At 42.0% G+C, this 21,621-nt stretch overlaps 1 protein-coding gene across 1 annotated transcript; it reads right to left on the bottom strand.

Annotated features, from left to right (window-relative positions):
• Positions 1-693: 693 nt before the first annotated feature.
• LOC139636114 (uncharacterized) lies at positions 694-18,151 on the bottom strand. Its single transcript, XM_071503824.1, is given in 21 exon segments — positions 694-1,368; positions 1,501-1,547; positions 1,808-1,981; positions 2,098-2,271; positions 2,702-2,875; positions 4,064-4,237; positions 4,456-4,629; positions 4,838-5,011; positions 5,935-6,108; positions 6,278-6,451; positions 6,747-8,610; positions 9,410-9,469; positions 10,013-10,298; positions 11,204-11,292; positions 13,498-14,100; positions 14,227-14,273; positions 15,081-15,254; positions 15,337-15,510; positions 15,642-15,815; positions 15,959-16,132; positions 16,438-18,151. Coding segments are annotated over 21 exon segments (7,161 nt in total). The 5' UTR covers positions 17,961-18,151; the 3' UTR covers positions 694-814.
• Positions 18,152-21,621: the final 3,470 nt, after the last annotated feature.

Here is a 21,621-nt window from a genome sequence, read left to right as displayed (position 1 = left end):
TTGCAAGAAAAGACAAAGAAAACGTTTACATTTCACACGTTTATTCCTCAAACACTTTGAGAATCAGCTGTAGCTGGAAGAGCTGGAGTAAAGCAGCTGCAGTAACAAGATGTTTTAGTTTAGTTTCAGGCTACACATCCATTTCTACTATAATGGCCACTTCACTCCACCATAATATTATCTTAATAATAATGTACATGCATGTACACACACACACACACACACACAGACACACACACACACACACACACACACACACACACACACACACTCATATACACACGATAAGATAAAAAATGCATAATGTCCATTTCACAGAGCACCAGCAAAGGCCAGCGTAGATAAATACATTTTAAACAGGCAGGAGTATTTTAAAATGAATCAAAATGACAGCGCCCAGTATCTCATCCTCTTCCCAACTTGTACCCCACAGCACACTTCAACTAGATCACCGAAAGGAAACTACTCATCATGGCGTCATGTTTTCTCACCAGTGGAAGAGCCCCAGAGGACACTTAATAACGTGTGTATTTTTTAATAGTATATTAGACTTAAGACCAGCCTAAATAGAAATGTTTTCCTTTTTCTGTCACCATACAGAGCCTCCAGCTCACCTGGCTACATCAATTCTTCTTCATTTGAAGGGAACCATGTTAGCTCTACTGTGGGGTCAAATTAGAGGGCATGGTGGTATTATTTTTTTTTTGTCCTGTGAGAACAGACAGGCAGATTTTCTTGTAATTATGAGCAACTATATTATGACTTACAAAAAGTGTTTATATCTGTTTTGTCAGCAGTGTGAGTTTTTTCTTTCCTACAGCAGACACAGGGACGCTGAGGAACGACGCCACCCAAACATAAACCTAAACCCAGGGTAGAGAGGTTCAGTGAAGGTGGCGTTGAAGGTGTGGAGGTGGAACAGTGAGTCAGAGGAGACTCTGTAGAAGGACAGAGTACCAGCAGGACAATCCACATACACCCCTATTCTGATTGAGCCAGAGGAGGAGGGGAAGAGGCAGTAGCGGGTATCGCGGAGCGTTCTTTTATTGTGGCTGGCAGAGTAACCGTCAGTATCAGTGTAGACCAGACTCCAGGACTGATTATTTCGTCCAAACAAAGAGTCATCACTGTCTCCTTTCCTTTTGATTCCTCTGTAGGACACTGATAAATAAACTCTCCCTCTGCACTCGACCTCCCAGTAACAGCGACCAGTCAGAGCATTTTCACACAGCAGCTGACACTGGTCAAATCTGTCTGGATGATCAAGATACGGCTGCTGCTCCGTCACCACTGTCACCGTCCTGTTGTTGTCAGACAGTTCGAGGTTTCTTTGTGTTGAGTTTGTGTCCAGTGTGAGTTCACAGGCGTCTGATGGAGAGAACAAGCAGCAGTTTATCATCTAACACAGCTGATGGTTTCTGCAGATACACAAACTTTTCATTTAACCAGCTTTAACATGAGCTGCCATGTTTTCATGAATCAAAGTGAAGACACACTCACACTTCCTCAGACCAGGTTTCAGCCTCTGCTCTCCACCATGATCCAACCTGGAAGAGGAAACAAAGTGAAGCTTCCTCATCATTGATCTTCATAAACCTTCATCCCTCTAAAAACCAAGGATCCATGTGACCTTCACCTCTGACAGTATAAACAAAAACTGAACATTACAGGTCTTAGTGGAAGTGTGACAGAACAGTTGTACTGGATTGCATTAGTTTGTATTGGGACCCTGAGCACATCAGTTACTATCCTCAGCTTGTCAGTGTGTCACAGAAACAGTGTGTGAGCTGCCATCTTCTGTTCATACCTGAGAGTGTCCAGTCTCCAGTCTGGATCCTCCAGTCCAGCAGAGAGCAGCTTCACTCCTGAGTCTCCTAGATGGTTGTAGCTCAGGTCCAGCTCTCTCAGATGGGAGGGGTTGTAGCTCAGAGCTGAGGCCAGAGAAGAACAACCTGCCTCTGTGACTTGACAGCCCGACAACCTGGAGAAACACACACACACAGATTCTGTGTATCAGTGGGTGTCCTTTCACGTTAGTGTGAATTTCTTCATTAGAGTAAATGGTTATCAGTTAAAAGACTAAAGTTTAATCCTGGCCTGAGAGTTTCCAGGGTACAGTGTGGACTCTTCAGTCCAGCAGAGAGCAGCTTCACTCCTGAATCCTGCAGGTCGTTGTTACTCAGGTCCAGATCTCTAAGTCTAGAGGACTGAGAGCTGAGAACTGGTCCTAGGCTCTCACAGCATTTCTCTGTGAGCATGGTTTGAGTCAACCTGATATAAAGAAAAATTTCCAGGGTTTCCATTTATTGTCTCAGAGCAGTAGGACAGGGATCAGCGTATTTAGCAATTGCATTTGTTGACTGTTTTTATGATTTAACTTGCTAACATAGCATGATCTGAACATGGACGATATTAAACAGATTGTTGAAACTAGAGAAATAGTCCTGTATAGGATGATATTTACCATGAGAGAGTAAAATTTTGTTTCAGCAATAGGGTATCATAGGCAAAACAAAACTAAACTTTAGAACATTTCATGTTTGACGCACAATATGATGTCACATAAAAGACTTTTTTTTTCTATTTAATTTTATCTTGTTTGAAGACTCTATCTTCAAACGACTTTTTGACACTGGTTCATTTTACATGAGACCCCCATAAAAACATGGTGCTGCTCAGAAGCACGACAGTATGATCTGACCTGAGATTCTCCAGTTTACAGTGTGGACTCTCCAGTCCAGTAGAGAGCAGCCTCACTCCTGAATCCTGCAGGTTGTTGTTACTCAGGTCCAGATCTCTCAGTCTAGAGGACTGGAATCTGAGAACTGTTGAGAACTCCCGACAGCATTCCCATGTGAGTCTGGTTTGATCCAACCTGATACATTTTCATTAATGTTCATGTAAGCATCCTTAACCCTTTAAAACCGAGTGTGTCGTCAGCGACACATTAGCGCAGGCACACTTTGGATTACCATAACTCTGTCACGGTTTGAGCAATCAAAAAATTCAGACAGTTTCTGAAAGCTAAGACCTTGCGCTTTAGGCATATAGGTGTCATTACGGTAATTTCACCAGGCGGACATTTCAAGGCTCCGGTGTTAAAGGGTTAAACTGTTCAGTGTAAGTGAGAGGGACAGAATTCAATGGGCCTCATTAACCAATATCTTCTTACATATTTTCTTAAATTCTTTCCTAAGTTGCTCTTAAGAAAGTTCTTTAAGGGCCCTTAAAGGGTATGAGACTGAAGGGCCATGTGCAGAAACAGATAGAAGTCACAAAGAGTTACCATAAGGGATTGAGAAAATGCGACAACAAAAGTAGTATTTCTGAAGTGGAGGTACTGCTGCAGGAGGTGAGCTGCAAAGGAGCAGTAATAATTAGTAGCAATCACACAAAAAAAGATGGGATGGGATGCAATCACACATTCAGTGAATGCAGTATCTAGAGAAAAGCGCACTATGCATGAGGTTAAAAAGAAGTGGTTTGATTTGAAATCTGACACATAAAGAAAAACATTGCAAAATTCAGACAAGAGATGCAGAGCACTGGAGGGGGGCAGCAGGGAAAGAAGCGTCTGAGCTGGACCAGCGCATTGGGGCCATCATCAGAGAAAAGACCATAATGCTTTGTAAAATATCAAGGTTTTTTTAATATTCTAAATGACAAAAACATTATTGTAATTTAAACAATATAATATTATATAACTGTAGAACAGAAGAAAAAGCAATAAGCACTTATTTTGCTCAAACATGTCAGCACTCAAATGTGCGTAAGAGAACTCTTGAGTGTGCATTGATTCTGTTCTTACCTAAGAACAAATCCCAAATAAGAAAACATTGGTGAATGTCAGAATCTTCATAAAAAGTGCTTAAGTGGGTTTCAAGAAGAAATTTCTTCTGAGGAATGGTTGGTGAATGAGGCCCAGTGTTCTTTTTCTTTCAGAATATATACATATACTTATCTAACTGTGGTCAAAATTGAAGCACTCTTTAAATATTAAAAAACTTAAAAGACAGTAGAGAGGTAAAACGCAATGATGACCAGCATCATTGTATGAACTGACCTGAGAGTCTCCAGTTTACAGTGTGGACTCTTCAGTCCAGCAGAGAGCAGCTTGACTCCTGAATCCTGCAGGTCGTTGTTACTCAGGTCCAGATCTCTCAGACTGGAGGACTCGGAGCTGAGGACTGATGAGAAGTCCCGACAGCATTCCCTTGTGAGTCTAGTTTGATTCAACCTGATAAAAATAAACATGCACTTTAGGTTTTACTTCAACATCCCATATACTGAGTTCAAGTGTATTTAACAAATATATTTGTGGATTTTTTTTATAATTGAAAGTGAAAGCATATGATCATCAAAAAGACAGTAGAAATCAGAGGAATATATATTTGTCATGTTGTTTGTCAGCAAAAAAACACAGTGTTATACAAAAGAATTACAGCTTAATCTCACCTGAGAGTCTCCAGTTTACAGTGTGGGCTCTCCAATCCAGCAGAGAGCAGCTTCACTCCTGAATCCTTCAGGTTGTTGTTACTCAGGTCCAGATCTCTCAGACTAGAGGACTGGGATCTGAGAAGTGATAAGAACTCCTCACAGCATTTATCTGTGAGGCAGTTTTGATCCAATCTGATAGTAATAGATAAAAAACAAAACATTTTCATTTATGTACATGTAAGCGTCAGTGAGCAGGACAGACTTCAATGTTCTTTATCATTCAGAATATATACATATACTTATCTAACTGTGGTCAATATTTAAGCTTTCCTATAAATATTAAAAGACAGTAAAGAGGTACAATGCAATGTTACAGAAAAGCATCAGAGTATGACCTGACCTGAGTGTCTCTAGAGCACAGTGTGGACTCTCCAGTCCAGCAGAGAGCAGCCTCACTCCTGAATCCTGCAGGTCGTTGTTAGTCAGGTCCAGATCTCTCAGACTGGAGGACCGGGAGCAGAGAACTGTTGAGAAGTCCTGACAGCATTCCCTTGTGAGTCTGGTTTGATTCAACCTGATAAAAATAAACAAACATTTTATGTTTTACTTCAACATCCCATATACTGAGTTCAGTGTATTTAACAAATACATTTGTGGATTTTTAGACTCTCCAGTCCAGCAGAGAGCAGCTTCACTCCTGAATCCTTCAGGTCGTTGTTACTACTACAGTGGCCAGTTGCACAAAACACCTTAAGTTAATACTATACTTAAAGTCTGAATTAAGGTTTCCATAAAATATCCACTTAAGTATTAAAAGTTTTCTCCTTATCTTAGTCTTATACTTAAGGAATCACTTAAAGGCAGTTTAACTGTTGCACAAAAGGCCTAAAGACACATCTGATTCTGTCATACCTGCAACATGACCAAGTTTATGGCTACAAATGAAGAACATGAACTCATCCCAAGAAGAGTGAGCTGTGACCAGGAGACAATCTCAATGATGAGGAGTTGATTTTACATCACAGGTTTGACCGGCAGTCCATCTATGATTTGTCCAAACGTCTAGAGTCACATCCTCTACTTTCCACAGCAACACCCTTAAGTAACCCCCTCAGCTAAGGAGAAAAAAAAAACTTAAGGCGTTTTGTGCAACCTGCCCCAGCTCTCTAAGTCTAGAGGACTGTGAGCTGAAAACCAATGAGAACTTCTGACCGTTTTTCTCTGTGCAGCCTCGTCTGCTTCAAACTGATAACAATCAAGGAAAACAAAACATTTTCCTCTATATTTCAGTTTAGAATCCCAAACTCGCCGATTGTCAGTGAGCGTTACAGATTTGCTTTACAAACTGTGTAGTGGTTCAAACATAGTCAAGGTTTAATGGGTAACTTAACACAAAATCCCCTTTTTGGATATAGAAGCTTATATGCACACTTGATACTAGGGTGACACAGTGTATACAACACAATATTACAAAAAAGCAGGACACAGTGAACTGACCCAAGAGTCTCCAGTTTACAGTGTGGACTCTCCAGCCCATCAAAGAGCAGCTTGACTCCTGAATCCCGCAGGTCATTGTAACTCAGGTTCAGATCTCTCAGACTGGAGGACTGGGAGCTGATAACTGATGAGATCTGTTGACAGCAATCCTCTGTGAGCCCAGTTCGATTCAACCTGAGAAAAATAAATAACATATTTTCCTTTTTTTTTCTTAGTTCAACATCCAATATATCGGTTTAGTATCAACAACAGTGTAGAAACCAAAGGAATATCCCTCTATCAGCAAAATCAACATCAACAGGGAAACACAGTGTCATACAAAGGAATCACAGTGTGCTCTGACCTGAGAGTTTCCAGTTTACAGTGTGGACTCTTCAGTCCAGCAGACAGCAGCTTCACTCCTGAATCCTGCAGGTCGTTGTTACTCAGGTCCAGTTCGATCAGTCTGCAGGACTGAGAGCTGAGGACTGAGGCCAGAGCTTCACAGCTTCTTTCTGACAGATTACAGTCACTCAACCTGAAGGCAAATCAGTGATAAAGACAAACTCTAACATAGTTCATATTGTCTACAGTGTGAGAAACACATTTTTTATGCATTAAGGTCCTGGGTGACAAGACCATGTTTCTTCATTACTGTGATATAGTATATAAATATATACAACTTTCAAAAAAAAAAAAAAACACAAAACAAACAAAAAAAAACAAATGTATCTCTGGAATCACAATATTTTACAAAAACAATTTTTTTCATTAATTGAAAACAACCCTACACATGTGATACAGTCAGTATCTACAGTTATCTCAGCACTTACAGAGCTCTGTTGGAGGCTTTGACCACTGGCAGCAGCCTCAGAAGAGCCTCCTCTGAAGCAGAGTATTTCTTCAGGTCAAACACGTCCAGATCTTCCTCTGAGGACAGTAAGATGAAGACCAGAGCTGACCACTGAGCAGGAGACAGTTCATCTGTGGAGAGACGTCCTGATCTCAGGGACTGTTGGATCTGCTCCACTAGAGAACCATCATTCAGTTCATTCAGACAGTGGAACAGGTTGATGCTTCTCTCTGGAGACAGATTCTCACTGATCTTCTTCTTGATGTAATCAACTGTTTCCTGATTGGTCTGTGATCTTCTTTGCTTTTTCAGCAGACCTCGCAGGAGAGACTGATTCGTCTGCAGCGAAAGGCCCAGGAGGAAGCGGAGGAACAAGTCCAGGTGTCCGTTTGGACTCTCCAATGCCTTGTCAATAGCAAACATGTGGACTCTTGTCATAGATGTTTTGCTGAAAATCATTCTCACCTGTTCACCACACGTTTGCCCTAGCTCAGACATAACATTCTTGTTTCTGTTAAGGATTGCTGCCTCTACATAGAGAGCTGCCAAAAACTCCTGAACACTTAGATGGACAAAGCTAAACATCTTGTCGGCATCATTCCTCCTCCCACGTTCCTCTTTGAAGATCTGTGTGAACACTCCGGAGCACACCGAGGCTCCACTGATGTCGATGCCGCTCTCTTTCAGGTCTTTCTCATAGAAGATCAGGTTGCCCTTTTCCAGCTCGTGGAAAGCGAGTTTTGCTAATGACTTAATGTACCGAATGCACTTTTTTTGGTCATACCTCTGTTTTGTCTGATGAATCTGAAACACCAGGAATTCTGCATACATCTGAGTCAGGGTCTTGGGCAGCGCTCCTCCCTCTCTGGTCTTCAACACATCCTCCAGAACTGTAGCAGTGATCCAGCAGAAGACTGGGATGTGGCACATGATGTGGAGGCTTCGTGACGTCTTGATGTGGGAGATGATCCTGCTGGCCTGCTCCTCATCTCTGAGCCTCTTCCTGAAGTACTCCTCCTTCTGTGGGTCAGTGAACCCTCTGACCTCTGTCACCACGTCAACAAAGTCAGAGTGGATCTGACTGGCTGCTGCAGGTCGTGTGGTTATCCAGAGGCGAGCAGAGGGAAGCAGTTTCCCCCTGATGAGGTTTGTCAGCAGCACGTCCACTGAAGTCGACACTGTCACATCAAAGTCTGCGTCCTGGTTCTTACTGGTGGAGCAGTCCAGCTGAAGGCGGCTCTCGTCCAGTCCATCCAAAACAAACATGACTTTGAATTTGCTCTTGTCATAGTTGGTGTTCCCGGATTCCTGCAGAGTCGTAAAGATGTGATTCAGAGCTTCCTCCTTGATGTCTCTGGTCTCTCTGATAAATTCATGAATGAGCTCTGCCAAATGAAACTCTTCTCCCTTCCTTAAATTTAATTGGCGGAAATTAAAGGGGAAGATGAGATGCACATCTTGATTGGCTCTTCCTTCAGCCACGTCCAACACAAACTTGCGCACAAGAAATGTTTTGCCAATTCCTGCAATTCCACTGGTCAGCACTGTTCTTATGGGTTTATATCTTCCAGTGGGGTGTTTGAACATGTCACTAGGTTTAATTGGTTTTTCGGATTCTGCTAGCTTCTCGGCAATCTCAATCTGCCTGACCTCGTGCTGTGTGTTGATATGTGTGTCGCCCCCAGCTGTGACGTACAACTCCGTGTAGATATCGTCCAGACGCTGCTCGTCCTTCTTCTGTGACCACGCCTCTCGTGCACACATAAACTTATCCTGGAGGTTTGACTGAAGCAGGTGTTGGTAATATGAAATGGGTTGTGGTTCTGGAACAGGAACAATCACGTCTGTGTGAAATAAAAAATAAATAAATGAACAGAAGGAAATTGATAGATAGATGAACAAATTAAAAAGTAACTGATTAATTTAGGTTAATAAAAGTTCTTGATAAAATCTCCTATATGTCAATGTAATATATGTACATATATTGAATGTCCACGTATTAAATATTATATATATATATATAATATATATATATACACACACACAAAAACATATATGTAAAAATTATATATGGAACCTATTAAAAATTGGAACAATTTGATATATTGACACATATATCTAACCCATACTATATGTATATATGGTTTCATTGTAGATATATGTTACATGAATATAGATCCATCCCGAAACCTGTTAATATATGTTTATAATATGTAATAGTAGGGTCCAAAAGTCTGAGAATGTGAAGATAGACAAATTTAGAATTAATAAGAAATTAATTAGAAAACTATACATAAGCAAACTAAATTTTAATGTTTTGTTTTCATAAATATGCATATATAAATGAAATATATATTGTTGACATACATAATTTATTAATGTATCCTTTATTTGTTATATCATATAAAACCATCAAATTATATTTTTTTGTACATATACAAATTTTATTATATTTCATGTTATAAATGTATTAATATATCCAGAGAATGTATATATGGGATAATAATATATCCCCTTATATATGACATATATGTCCCAACAGCAAGTGTGATGTTGCCATATATGTCATACATTACATTTCTGTGTGTAGTTGTTTTCTTGTCCATTCTGGGCTTCCATACTGAAAGAACAGAGCAGCTTTACCTTCGGTCTGAGCGGATCGTCCTCTGTTCTCTGAGGTCGCTCCAACATCGTTGCCAGTCACTGAGACACAGAGATCATCTGTTATACTTTCAGTTAGACTCATTACTTATATGAGAGTTTCTTCATTAGTTTTTCATTTCATGTGTTTTTTAAATGTGTTTTGCATAAGTTGCTCTGATTGGCTGTGACTCCTGCTGTGAATCTTTATCGTTAAGTACGATTATTTACATGTGGCTCTAAAAAAAACTATTCATGAAATCATTCCAAGTACAATATAATAAGATGAGAAATTTATAGCATAGAATTTTTTAATTTCCACTTTTGTTGATACATTTCTAAAAGCTGTTTATCATAAACAGGAAAAGCAGTGTTTATTAATGACAGTGACATACAGTAAAATGGTAACCTATACATATTTAACTTTTACTTGCTTGCTGTTAGTGTGCAGATGTGTGTTTTCACTTTGAGGAGTGTTTTCTACCTGAACAATCCCAAAGCCTGTATCTTGTGCTGTGTTTTATTGTGTTGAACACGTCAACTCACTCATTTTCTCTGAAACTACAAATAAAAATGAAGTTGCCAAAAAAAGAAAGTGTATCTGACCTTCTGGTCCTGAGCTGGTGTCTGACAGACTCTGCACCAGATCGTTCCTGTCGATCTTCTCTAAAACCTTCTTGGTCACTTTCAGAGCTCCATGAAATCCATAGGTCTGCACCATTAGATCCACTGTGTCCCGCCGCTCGGCCTTCTCCAGCTTGAACACTTTGATGGTGCAGTGACCTTCCAGGATGTCAGGCTGCTGCAGATACCATTTGAAGTCCTTGAATTCCCCATCTCTTAAATCCTCCAGAGACTTCAAGAGGTCTTCTGCCAACATTGTGGCTCCCTGCTAAAACCAGGAAGTGCTATCAACCTGGAGGAAAACTGCTGTGGGCCGGACACACTGTTTACGTAGCAAAATCAATCTTCTGGCCCAAGATATACCTCGGTCCTCGGCCCAGATCTGGCCCATATATTTCCACATCCGGGCAGATTCTGGATGTTGATTGGTCCAGATGTGGAAGTAGCATCTGACAGTAATGCTGTATATGGACCAAATTTGGGCCGTGGAACCGGGAGTATACTGGACCAGAAGACAACAGGCCGGATTTATTTTACTATTTACTTCTTCTGCCTGTTAAAGAGAGACATCTTTGAATTAAAGCACCACCAAATGTAAACTGTTAATGTTAAAGCAGGATGCTAATTAATTGTCAGATTCCTTCATTCACTGAGAAAACTACACATAATAATTAAAGGTTCTTGAAAAAAAGTCTGCGCTGTTGTTTTTAGCCATGCTAGCAGTATAGCTCATCAGAGCAAACACTGCTGTACAGTAACGATCTTTTTATATTCCGTCTATGATAATGAGCAATCATCACAAAACCACAACTTAAAGGTTAACATGTCTACATATGAACAACTCATAACGGCACTGGAGGAAAAAACGCAGTCAGAAGATCACCACAGTCATTGTGGTTCATCCAGAGGGGACCATGAATGTCAGCTTAGACCAAACATGTGTACTGACAGACCAACACTGTCAGTCACAGAGCCTCAGCACTGAAAACACAACTAAACCATTTGTTTCATGGTGGAGAAGCTGCAACAATCCTGTCACTCTTCAAGTAAATAAACAGCAGGACGGACAAACCTGTTTCAGTGACGTGATGTATAAAAAAAGGCCTCAAGCTTTATCTCACATTACAAATGTATTTACATGTTAAACTGATGTATAAAAAAAGAGACTCTTACCTCTGCTGCCTTTAAGTGGGTTAAAACAAATGGAGAATAAAGAAATGAAGCAAGAAGTGAAGTTCCAACTTCAGCTTTTTCAGATTCCTCTTTTCATGTGAGTTCCTGTAAAAATGCACAGGAAGTTGTGCGCGACATCAACACAACTGTGTAACTCACTTTGTGTTCACTTAACTGTTGTTGGCATTTACCTTTCCCAGATAGCAAACATGACTCAGGGCCCATGAAGATGAAGTGTACTGACTGAGTGGAGGGGATGTGGCCTCTCAGATCCATTTCCTAAACGTGCCGTCAGACGTTGGGCATCGTGTTGATATAACTGCTGCACTGAAGGGCTGTGGTTTTCAGGAAGACAGTCACAATGTTGCATTCGGCTGTTTTTTCATTTAAAGTAGCTGAAAAAATTGTGTAATGAGCTGTAATTACCGCCTCACGGTTGTATCCCTCTGCCACTCAGACTGGTTTCAGGTTACATCCCTGTTTATCCAGGATCATATTAAATATGAACCATTTGTGTGAAATTTTATCATAATGTCACACTGACCATGACCTTTGACCATTGACCACCAAATCTAAGCAGTTTGTCCTTGAGTCCAAATGAAAGTTTGTGCCAAAATTTGAAGGGATTCCCTTGAGACGCTCTCGAGATATTGTGTTGACAAGGACAAAATCATGTTTTTTAGGTCATCATGACCATAACCTTTGACCTTTAGCCACCAAAACCTAATCAGTTCGTCTTTGTCCAAGTCCAAGTGAACGTTTTTACTAACTGAAGAAATTCCCTCCAGGTGTTATAGAGATATTACATTCACAAAGCCAAAAACACATTTTATGAGGTTACAGTGACCTTGACCTTTGACCTTCAACATCTTATCTGTTTATCCTTCTTCAAGTGTTTGTGCCAAATCTGAAGAAGTTCCATTGAGGTGTTGCTGAGATATTGTGGGACGTATATGGCTCGGGCTCTGGCTGTCGCCGGCCCAGAGGACGAGGAGCTGTAGGAGGGAGAATCACCGGTTGCTCCCCCCCTCTCACTGGGGCAGATCAACGTGTGAAGGTGTGAATGTCGACCATCCGCTTCAGAAAGTAACAGAAAATTAAAGAAAAATAATTTAAAATTACAGAGTTTCTGTGAATTGCACTGACTTTAAAAAAACGGCGTGTGGGACTTGAAACTTAGCTCTGACTCTAAGACTTGTAACCTCACATTTAACCCAGGAGTTAATTTCCCCAGGTTACTAAAATTTTACAGTTTTAAATTCCGTTTGATGTGTGACGTAATACACAGAAAGACCAACCAGCTTTTCATTTGATTAACATGTCGGTGAATCGGATCAAACGCAGCACTGAGGTCTGAGAGGACAAGAACTGAGACTTCTCTTCAGAGTTTGAGGTCACTGATTATTTTAGTGAGAGCAGCTTCAGTGCTGAGGTTTGCTGTAAAGTCTGAAATCACTCCAAGATATTATTTTCTTCAAGAGAGCCTTTATTAACACAGAAACAATCTAGTAGCAGAAATAATGATGAATCTCCTGGTGGACGACATCATGTAACGACAAGTTAATTAGTTTAAGAGCAAGGTGTAAATTCACACAGGTCAACATCAGTACACACGAACTGTGCAGAGAGAATGGCTGCAGTCCCTCCTCCCTCCTGATGTAGTTCAGCTGTCAGTCCACTAGATGAAGCACATTCCCCCACACCACCTGCACAGGGCAGATTCAGACTCTACAGGTCACAATACTGTTTGTGCCCTAACTGATTTTCTCACAAACAAACAGTTTCCTGTTAAACATACTTTGACACTGACTATTAACAGCTGTTGTTGATCTGTAACATTTGATGGAGAACAGGTCTGAAGGCAAACAGGTCAGAAAAAAGCAGGAAGAGAAGACGGCTGCAGCCCAGAGCTGAGAGTCAAACCAGACACTAAATAAGACCCTGAGGCTGTTTGTCAGAGCAAGAGTTTGGAGCCGCTCCACAAAAACATGTCATTTAGTTATGTTTAGTAAAACACTGAAATACTGAACACTGAAATACTTTCAATGAGGAACAGCTACAAGAAACATTTTAATCTAAACGTATCACAGGTTATTTCCTCCCATTAAAAACACAGTGAAATGACTGGGATATTTGTTTTAAAGAACATTCAGATTTTTTTTATATTTAGACACATAATGTTTGGATGTGTGGGACAAAGGTGAAATCTCTCTGCTGTCATGTCTGGACAATTATAGCATCTCTACATATATGCGTGCATCAGCTGTCCACGTCTATATTCACATATTAAAGAAGCACATTGTCCATGTTTTGCTCGGTTGAGTCTTTGTACACAGGAGACTCTGCTTCCTCCAGTGAGCACAGAGACACCGACGAACTAAACCCCCAGAACCCAAACGCAGGGTAGAGAGGCTCAGTGAAGGTGGTGTTGAAGGTGTGGAGGTGGATCAGTGAGTCAGAGGAGACTCTGTAGAAGGACAGAGAGCCAGCAGGACAGTCCACGTATACTGCTACTCTGTGAGAGACTGAGGAGGAGGAGGAGGAGGAGGAAGGAGGGAGGTCTGTTCTTTTGTTACTGTGCCACACAGTGTAATGATCATCATCAGAGCAGAGGAGATTCCAGGACTGACCGTCAACTCCAAACCTGCACTGATCACTGTCTCCCCTCCTGCTGCTATTTCTATAAGTCACTCCTACATCAACCTTTCTTCTCCACTCCACCTCCCAGTAACAGCGACCAGTCAGAGCATTTTCACACAGCAGCTGACACTGGTCAAATCTGTCTGGATGATCAGGATACGGCTGCTGCTCCCCCACCACTGTCACCGTCCTGTTGTTGTCAGACAGTCTGAGGTTTCTTTGTGTTGTGTTTGTGTCCAGTGTGAGTTCACAGGTGTCTGATGGAGAGAACAAGCAGCAGTTTATCATCTAACACAGCTGATGGTTACTGCAGATACACAAACTTTTCATTTAACCAGCTTTAACATGAGCTGCCATGTTTTCATGAATCAAAGTGAGGACACACTTCCTCAGACCAGGTTTCAGCCTCTGCTCTCCACCATGATCCAACCTGGAAGAGGAAACAAAGTCAGACTGAACTTTCGTAGACAAGAACAGCTGTAAAAGCTGAAATAATAATAATAATAATAATAATAATAATAATAATAATAATAATAATAATAATAATAATAAAATTGATTTCTAAGCACCTTTCAGGACACTACAGAGAACAACCAAAAAATGGATGAATAAAAAGTTTGGCTACAAAGATGAGTCTTAAGTTTAGGTTTAAGAAGAGAAGTAGACTCAGTACTGCTGAAAGCAGCACTGAAGATTAGCACTGAATGTAAGAGGTTGTAGGTGTGGACAACGGCAATGCTGTAGAGCGGTGGTGATGGGCTATATGTTTTGTGCATGTCACAACCCTGGCAGCAGAGTCATGCCCAGGGCCTACTGGGTCTGATCAGGATCACCAACCGTTTGGAGGACAGATGGATAAATAACAGTTACTTATGAGTCTTGGCCCAACAACCACAAGTTCTATTTTGTTGGTCTTGAGTCAGTCTGATGTCGTCCAGTTTTTCAAGTCATGGAGGCAGATGATGAGGGAGGGAGGAGGGAGAGGAGTGGAGTGGAGGGTTTTTTGTGAAGGTACAGTTGTTTAGTGCAGACGTAATGAGCTTGACCTTTGACCACAAAAATCTTAAATCTAAAATCAGCATTTCTGAGACATTGCATTCACAAGGATGGAGTGGACAGACAGACAGACGGATGACCCGAAAACATAATGTGTGCGGTCACAGCTGTTACTGGTGCAGAGGCACAATAAATGTTGGGGTCATAAAACAGTGTGTGAGCTGCTGTCTTCTCTTCATACCTGAGAGTGTCCAGTCTCCAGTCTGGATCCTCCAGTCCAGCAGAGAGCAGCTTCACTCCTGAGTCTCATGGATGGTTGTAGCTCAGGTCCAGCTCTCTCAGATGGGAGGGGTTGTAGCTCAGAGCCGAGGCCAGAGAAGAACAACCTGCCTCTGTGACTTGACATCCTGACAACCTGGACACACACAAACTTAGACAATTAACTTTTCTTTAAACTTGCAACTAACTATTCGTTGAATAAATGGTTAAATCCTGACCTGAGAGTCTCCAGTTTACAGTGTGGACTCTCCAGTCCAGCAGACAGCAGCCTCACTCCTGAATCCTGCAGGTCATTGTTACTCAGGTCCAGATCTCTCAGACTGGAGGACTCAGAGCTGAGGACTGAAGACAGAGCTTCACAGCTTCTCTCTGACAGATTACAGCCACTCAACCTGAGGAGAGTTAATGATACAGAATTGTGACACCATTTCTAAAGCTGACAAAGTAAAAAGCTTGACTTCACTGAGTCAAGTACACAAACAATCCCTCATTGGGGTTTTAATTGAAGATCCTGAAGCCTGACCTGAGAGTTTTCAGGGTACAGTGTGGACTCTTCAGTCCAGCAGAGAGCAGCCTCACTCCTGAATCCTGCAGGTTGTTGTTACTCAGGTCCAGATCTCTCAGACTGGAGGACTCAGAGCTGAGGACTGAGAACAGAGCTTCACAGCTTCTCTCTGACAGATTACAGCCACTCAACCTGAAGGAGAGTTAATGATACAGAGCTGTGACTCTGTTTCCACTGCTGACAAAGTATAATGCATCACACAGCTTGACCTCACTGAGTCAAGTTAGAAAAGCAATCACTCATTAGGGTTTTAATTGAAGATCCTGAAGCCTGACCTGAGAGTCTCCAGTTTACAGTGTGGACTCTCCAGTCCAGCAGAGAGCAGCTTGACTCCTGAATCCTGCAGGCCGTTGTTACTCAGGTCCAGATCTCTCAGACTGGAGGACTGGGAGCTGAGGACTGAGGACAGAGCTTCACAGCTTCTCTCTGAGAGGTTACAGCCACTTAGCCTAAAGGAGAATTAGTGGCAAAGACAAACAATGTTTCTGTTGTCCAAAACGTAAATAAAATTATTGCGGCTTTACATCACAATAATTTACACAATATGTTGGTTGGTCATCGGCAGACCCAGATTTGAGCAGATCATTTTACATGGCTGCGATCATCACTGGAGGTTATTCTAACAGCTTAGAAATATGTAGAGGTAAAACTGCATGAATCCTATGAGTGAAGTCAGACCCTACATGTTTAATAGAGTTTACTAGAATCCTTCACATGTGATACAGTCAGTATCTACAGTTATCTCAGTACTTACAGAGCTCTGTTGGAGGCTTTGACCACTGGCAGCAGCCTCAGAAGAGCCTCCTCTGAAGCAGAGTATTTCTTCAGGTCAAACACGTCCAGAGCTTCTTCTGAGGACAGTAAGATGAAGACCAGAGCTGACCACTGAGCAGGAGACAGTTCATCTGTGGAGAGACATCCTGATCTCAGGGACTGTTGAATCTGCTCCACTAGAGAACGATCATTCAGTTCATTCAGACAGTGGAACAGGTTGATGCTTTTCTCTGCAGACAGATTCTCACTGATCTTCTTCTTGATGTACTGGGCTGTTTTCTGATTGGTCTGTGAGCCACTTCCTGTCTCTGTCATCAGGCCTCGAAGCAGAGACTGATTGGTCTGCAGTGAAAGACCCAGGAGGAAGCGGAGGAACAAGTCCAGGTGTCCATTTGGACTCTGTAAGACCTTGTCCACAGCTCTCTGGTAGAAAAGTGCTGGTTCAGGTTTGGCTCTTAAGACTTTAGTCCACCAGGATGTTGTTTGTTCTTCTGACAGCAGATTGACTCCAGAGTTGATGAAGGTCAGATGGACATGAAGAGCAGCCAGAAACTCCTGAACACTCAGATGGACGAAGCAGAACACCTTGTCCTGGTACAGGCCTCTCTCCTCTTTAAAGACCTGTGTGAACACTCCTGAGTACACTGAGGCTGCTCTGATATCGATGCCACACTCTGTCAGGTCTGATTCATAGAAGATCAGGTTTCCTTTCTGCAGCTGCTCAAAAGCCAGTTTTCCCAGAGACTCGATCATCTTCCTGGTCTCTGGACTCCAGTGTGGATCTGTCTCAGCTCCTCCATCATACTTGACTTTCTTCAGTTTGGACTGAACCACCAGGAAGTGGATATACATCTCAGTCAGGGTCTTGGGCAGCTCTCCTCTCCTTCTGGTCTTCAACACATCCTCCAGAACTGTAGCAGTGATCCAGCAGAAGACTGGGATGTGGCACATGATGTGGAGGCTTCGTGACGTCTTGATGTGGGAGATGATCCTGCTGGTCTGCTCCTCATCTCTGAACCTCTTCCTGAAGTACTTATCCTTCTGTGGGTCAGTGAACCCTCTGACCTCTGTCACCACGTCAACACACTCAGGAGGGATCTGATTGGCTGCTGCAGGTCGTGTGGTTATCCAGAGGCGAGCAGAGGGAAGCAGTTTCCCCCTGATGAGGTTTGTCAGCAGCACGTGCACTGAGGTGGACTCTGTGACATCAGTCAGGATCTCAGTGTTGTGGAAGTCCAGAGGAGGTCGACACTCATCCAGACCGTCAAAGATGAACACAACCTGGAACTGATCAAACCTGCAGATTCCTGCGTCTGTGGTTTCAGTGAAGAAGTGATGAACAAGTTCCACCAAGCTGAACTTCTTCTCTTTCAGCACATTCAGCTCTCTGAAGGTGAAGGGAAATGTGAACTGTATGTCCTGGTTGGCTTTGTCTTCAGCCCAGTCCAGAGTGAAGTTCTGTGTTAACACTGTTTTCCCAATGCCAGCCACTCCCTGTGTCATCACTGTTCTGATTGTTTGAGCTCTTGCAGGTGAGGCTTTAAAGATGTCTTGATATCTGATGGTTGTTTCTGGTCTGTCTGGTTTCCTGGAAGCTGTTTCAATCTGTCTGACCTCATGTTCATCATTGACCTCTCTAGCCCCTCCCTCTGTTATGCAGAGCTCTGTGTAGATCTGGTTCAGGAGGGTTGGGTTTCCTGCTTTAGAGATCCCCCTCAAACACACACTGGAACTTCTCCTTCAGCTTAGATTTTAATTTACGTCCACAAACTGCAGCAGAGTTTCCTGAACAATAAAGAAATTCATAAAGAAAATTAGCATTAACATCCAGAGATGTTAGTAAAAGTCTAATTTCTCCATCATGTTGAATCTCAAAGGAGTTTTAAATCGAAAGCAACTGGACTTGGTTATTTGTCTAGGAAGACGTTTCACCTCTCATCCAAGAGGCTTCATCAGTGCCTTCTCGCACCTGACCAGGCTGGGACTGGTCCAACTATCTGGTTTGGAGACCCAGGTATTTAACCTCAGGGAGGGGCTTTCACAAGGCTGATGATGTCATTGGTTCCCTTTGTGCTAAATTGTTGAATTTCCTGGGAAGGGATGAAAGGGCAACATTGTAAATTGGAGATAGGTGGTGTCTGAGTCCTCCTCCCCTGTTGAGGGATGGTTTCTCTACTTTCACATACTTTCACAAGTGGCATGTGACTCCAACGACTGTCGTTATAACACAATAGGGCTCTAACGAAGTCGAAACCGGGGGGGGGGGGGGGGGGGGTAAGGGAAACGATGATGATGATTTTAAGTGCTGACTTTCAGATTTTAAACAGAACAAGGATCATGATTTTTGGTCAAGACCAATGTGACTTCAAGTTAATGTGACAAATGGTTTTCAGTTCCCTAAACTTGGTTCCCCTCTGTTTGTGCTGCAGATTACACTTTATCACTTTATCATTCTGAAAACAACAATAGAAAATAAGATGGAAGACGACTAATGCAGCAGGTTAATTAGATACTGAAACAAATGATAGTTCAATCCTCCAATAATCAATCACAACAGTAACTGGACCTTGTGTGTTTAAACACATTGGTTTCTTTTATCAGAGAATTCCCTTTACAAAAACTGTGGAATCACATTTCTGTACATGTTTGGTACATTTGGTACAAAAGAAAACGTATGATAGTTATGATTATGATTTGTAATTATGATGATGAAGGACATCTAAAGCATTTCTAGTGAAAAATAAAACATTTTTTCACTAATGGTAAAAAATCAGTCACAACACAGTTGTTGTAAGGATTTATTTAGGATTTACAGGCTGTGGTAGTAAGTTTGTGTGTGTGCATTTGTTTGTCAGCAGAGGAGACTCTGTAGAAGGACAGAGTGCCAGCAGGACAGTCCATATACATGTCTATTCTACACGTCAGTTAGACCTCAGTCTGACAGAGTTTTAATGTAGACTGGTTCTCAGAAACCGCTCACAAAAATGTCTTTTCCATCGTTGGTGTTCCTCCATTTGTGCCCAAGCCAGCTGCCCAGCCTAAATGACCCTGCTTCAGGTGTGTGAGGCAGAGCTGGTGAACAACATTGTGATGTGTAAGTCTGTAACGAGCCTTGATAATTGCTGACACACAATCTTGACACAAGTCTCTCCAAACGTCCTCATCAGTTGTTCTGACTTCAGTCTCTCCAGAGATTTTTATGCAGGCCAATCTGTGGATCCCATTCATCTTACAAAAGACGTGTGTGCAGACACCTCAGTTAGTCCTGGATGGGTCTAACAGCCCATATGCAAATGTAATATATGTACATATATTGAATTTCCATGCAGGACATATATGTACATATAAAATAAAAGCGCTATATAAAATCATATATGAAACCTATTAGAAATTGGAATAATTTCATATACTCACATATATGTCTAGGCCATACAAATATGTATGTTTATGTATGTATGGTTATATTGTAGACATATGTTATATAGATATTTATCCATCCCAGAAAATGTCAATATCTGCTGATATTATAAACAGTAGGGTCCAAAAATCTGAGGCCACATCCCCAGAATGGGAAGACAGACATGTTTAAAATTAATTAGAAAAGATAATAAAACAGACACATGAAAGCTTGTACTATATGTTCATATACAAATTTTACTATGAGTATTTCATACACAATTTATATGTTCATATATCCAGAGGATGTATATGTGATATTGATATAGGTGACATATATCCGCACCGTGGAAACCACATCTTTAGCCTCTCCAGTGAGCCAGCCCCCAGCAGCTGGTGCGGCCCGACCCCCAGCAGCTCCGAGCAGCGGGGGGTCAGGGCGGCTGGTGACTGTTCGAACAACCTGTTCACGTTTCTAACAGGTTCTCCCCCCGCTGGGAAACAGACTCTGGTCATTGGTGAAGTCAGACACCAGCGGCCACAGTCACATGTTTCCTGGGGCCAGAGCAGCGACACTGAGTCCAACCTGAAGCTGCTGGAGAAGGATAAACGTAAATACAGGACGACTGTGATTCCGGTCGGCACTAATGACACCTGATCACACCGATCAGAGATCACTAAGATTCATGTGGAGTCGGTGTGTACTTGTGCTAAAACAGTGTCGGACTGTAGTTTTCTCTGGGCCCCTCCCCAACCTGACCAGCGGGGACATGTCCAGCCGCTTGTCATCGTTCAGCCGCTGGTTATCAGCTGGGGGGTTTGTTGATAACTGGCAGACTTTCTGGGGAAGACCTGGTCTGATCAGAAACATACATCCCACGCTGGATGGAGCTGCGCTCTTACCTAGAAACTTCACTGAGTTTATTAGAAGCCAAAGCCAGGACAAACCAGAGCTGAGAGCAGGAGGCAGAGCCGCAGTCTTACACTCTTCTCTGCGCCTCTTAGAGCAGTCGCTGCCATTCACCCCCTAAAAACTGTGTCTGTCCCCCGACCACCTACATTTAAATATAATAAATCAAAAGTGAACAGAGGAGGAGTTAGACATGAAAACCTAATAAAAATTAACACAACTGTTAGTCCAGAACCAAATAACAGGAAAATTAAATGTGGATTATTGAATATCAGATCACTCTCATCTAAATCTCTACTAGTCAATGATCTGATAACTGATCATCACATTGATCTGCTCTGTCTGACTGAAACCTGGCTGCAGCAGGATGAATATGTTAGTCTGAATGAATCAACACCCCCCACTCATGTTAATGTTCATATCCCTCGAAGCACAGGCCGAGGAGGAGGGGTGGCAGCCATCTATCACTCCAATTTACTAATAAATCCTAAGCCTAAGGTTAATCATAATTCATTTGAAAGCCTTATTCTTAGTCTGTCTCACCCAAACTGGAAAACACAAAAACCAGTCCTACTAGTTACTGTATATCGTCCTCCTGCCCCTGACTCTGAGTTCTTATCTGAGTTCTCAGAGTTTTTATCTGAGTTAGTTCTCAGCACAGATAAAGTTATCATGGTGGGTGATTTTAACATTCACGTAGATGTTGAAAGTGACAGCCTGAGTCATGCATTTAATTCATTATTAGACTCAATTGGCTTCTCTCAGCATGTTAATGAACCCACTCACTCTTTTAACCAGACCCTTGATCTGGTTCTGACTTATGGGATTGACATCGAATATCCAACAGTTTCTCCCAGA

The sequence above is a fragment of the Trachinotus anak genome, unplaced genomic scaffold (genome assembly GCF_046630095.1).
Source record: "Trachinotus anak isolate AG129_WGS33_773 ecotype Australia unplaced genomic scaffold, CSIRO_AGI_Tana_v1 ptg000019l, whole genome shotgun sequence".
Classification (NCBI taxonomy): Eukaryota; Metazoa; Chordata; class Actinopteri; order Carangiformes; family Carangidae; genus Trachinotus; species Trachinotus anak.
Note: the sequence above shows the minus strand (reverse complement) of the source record. Positions and strands in the feature narration are given on the sequence as shown.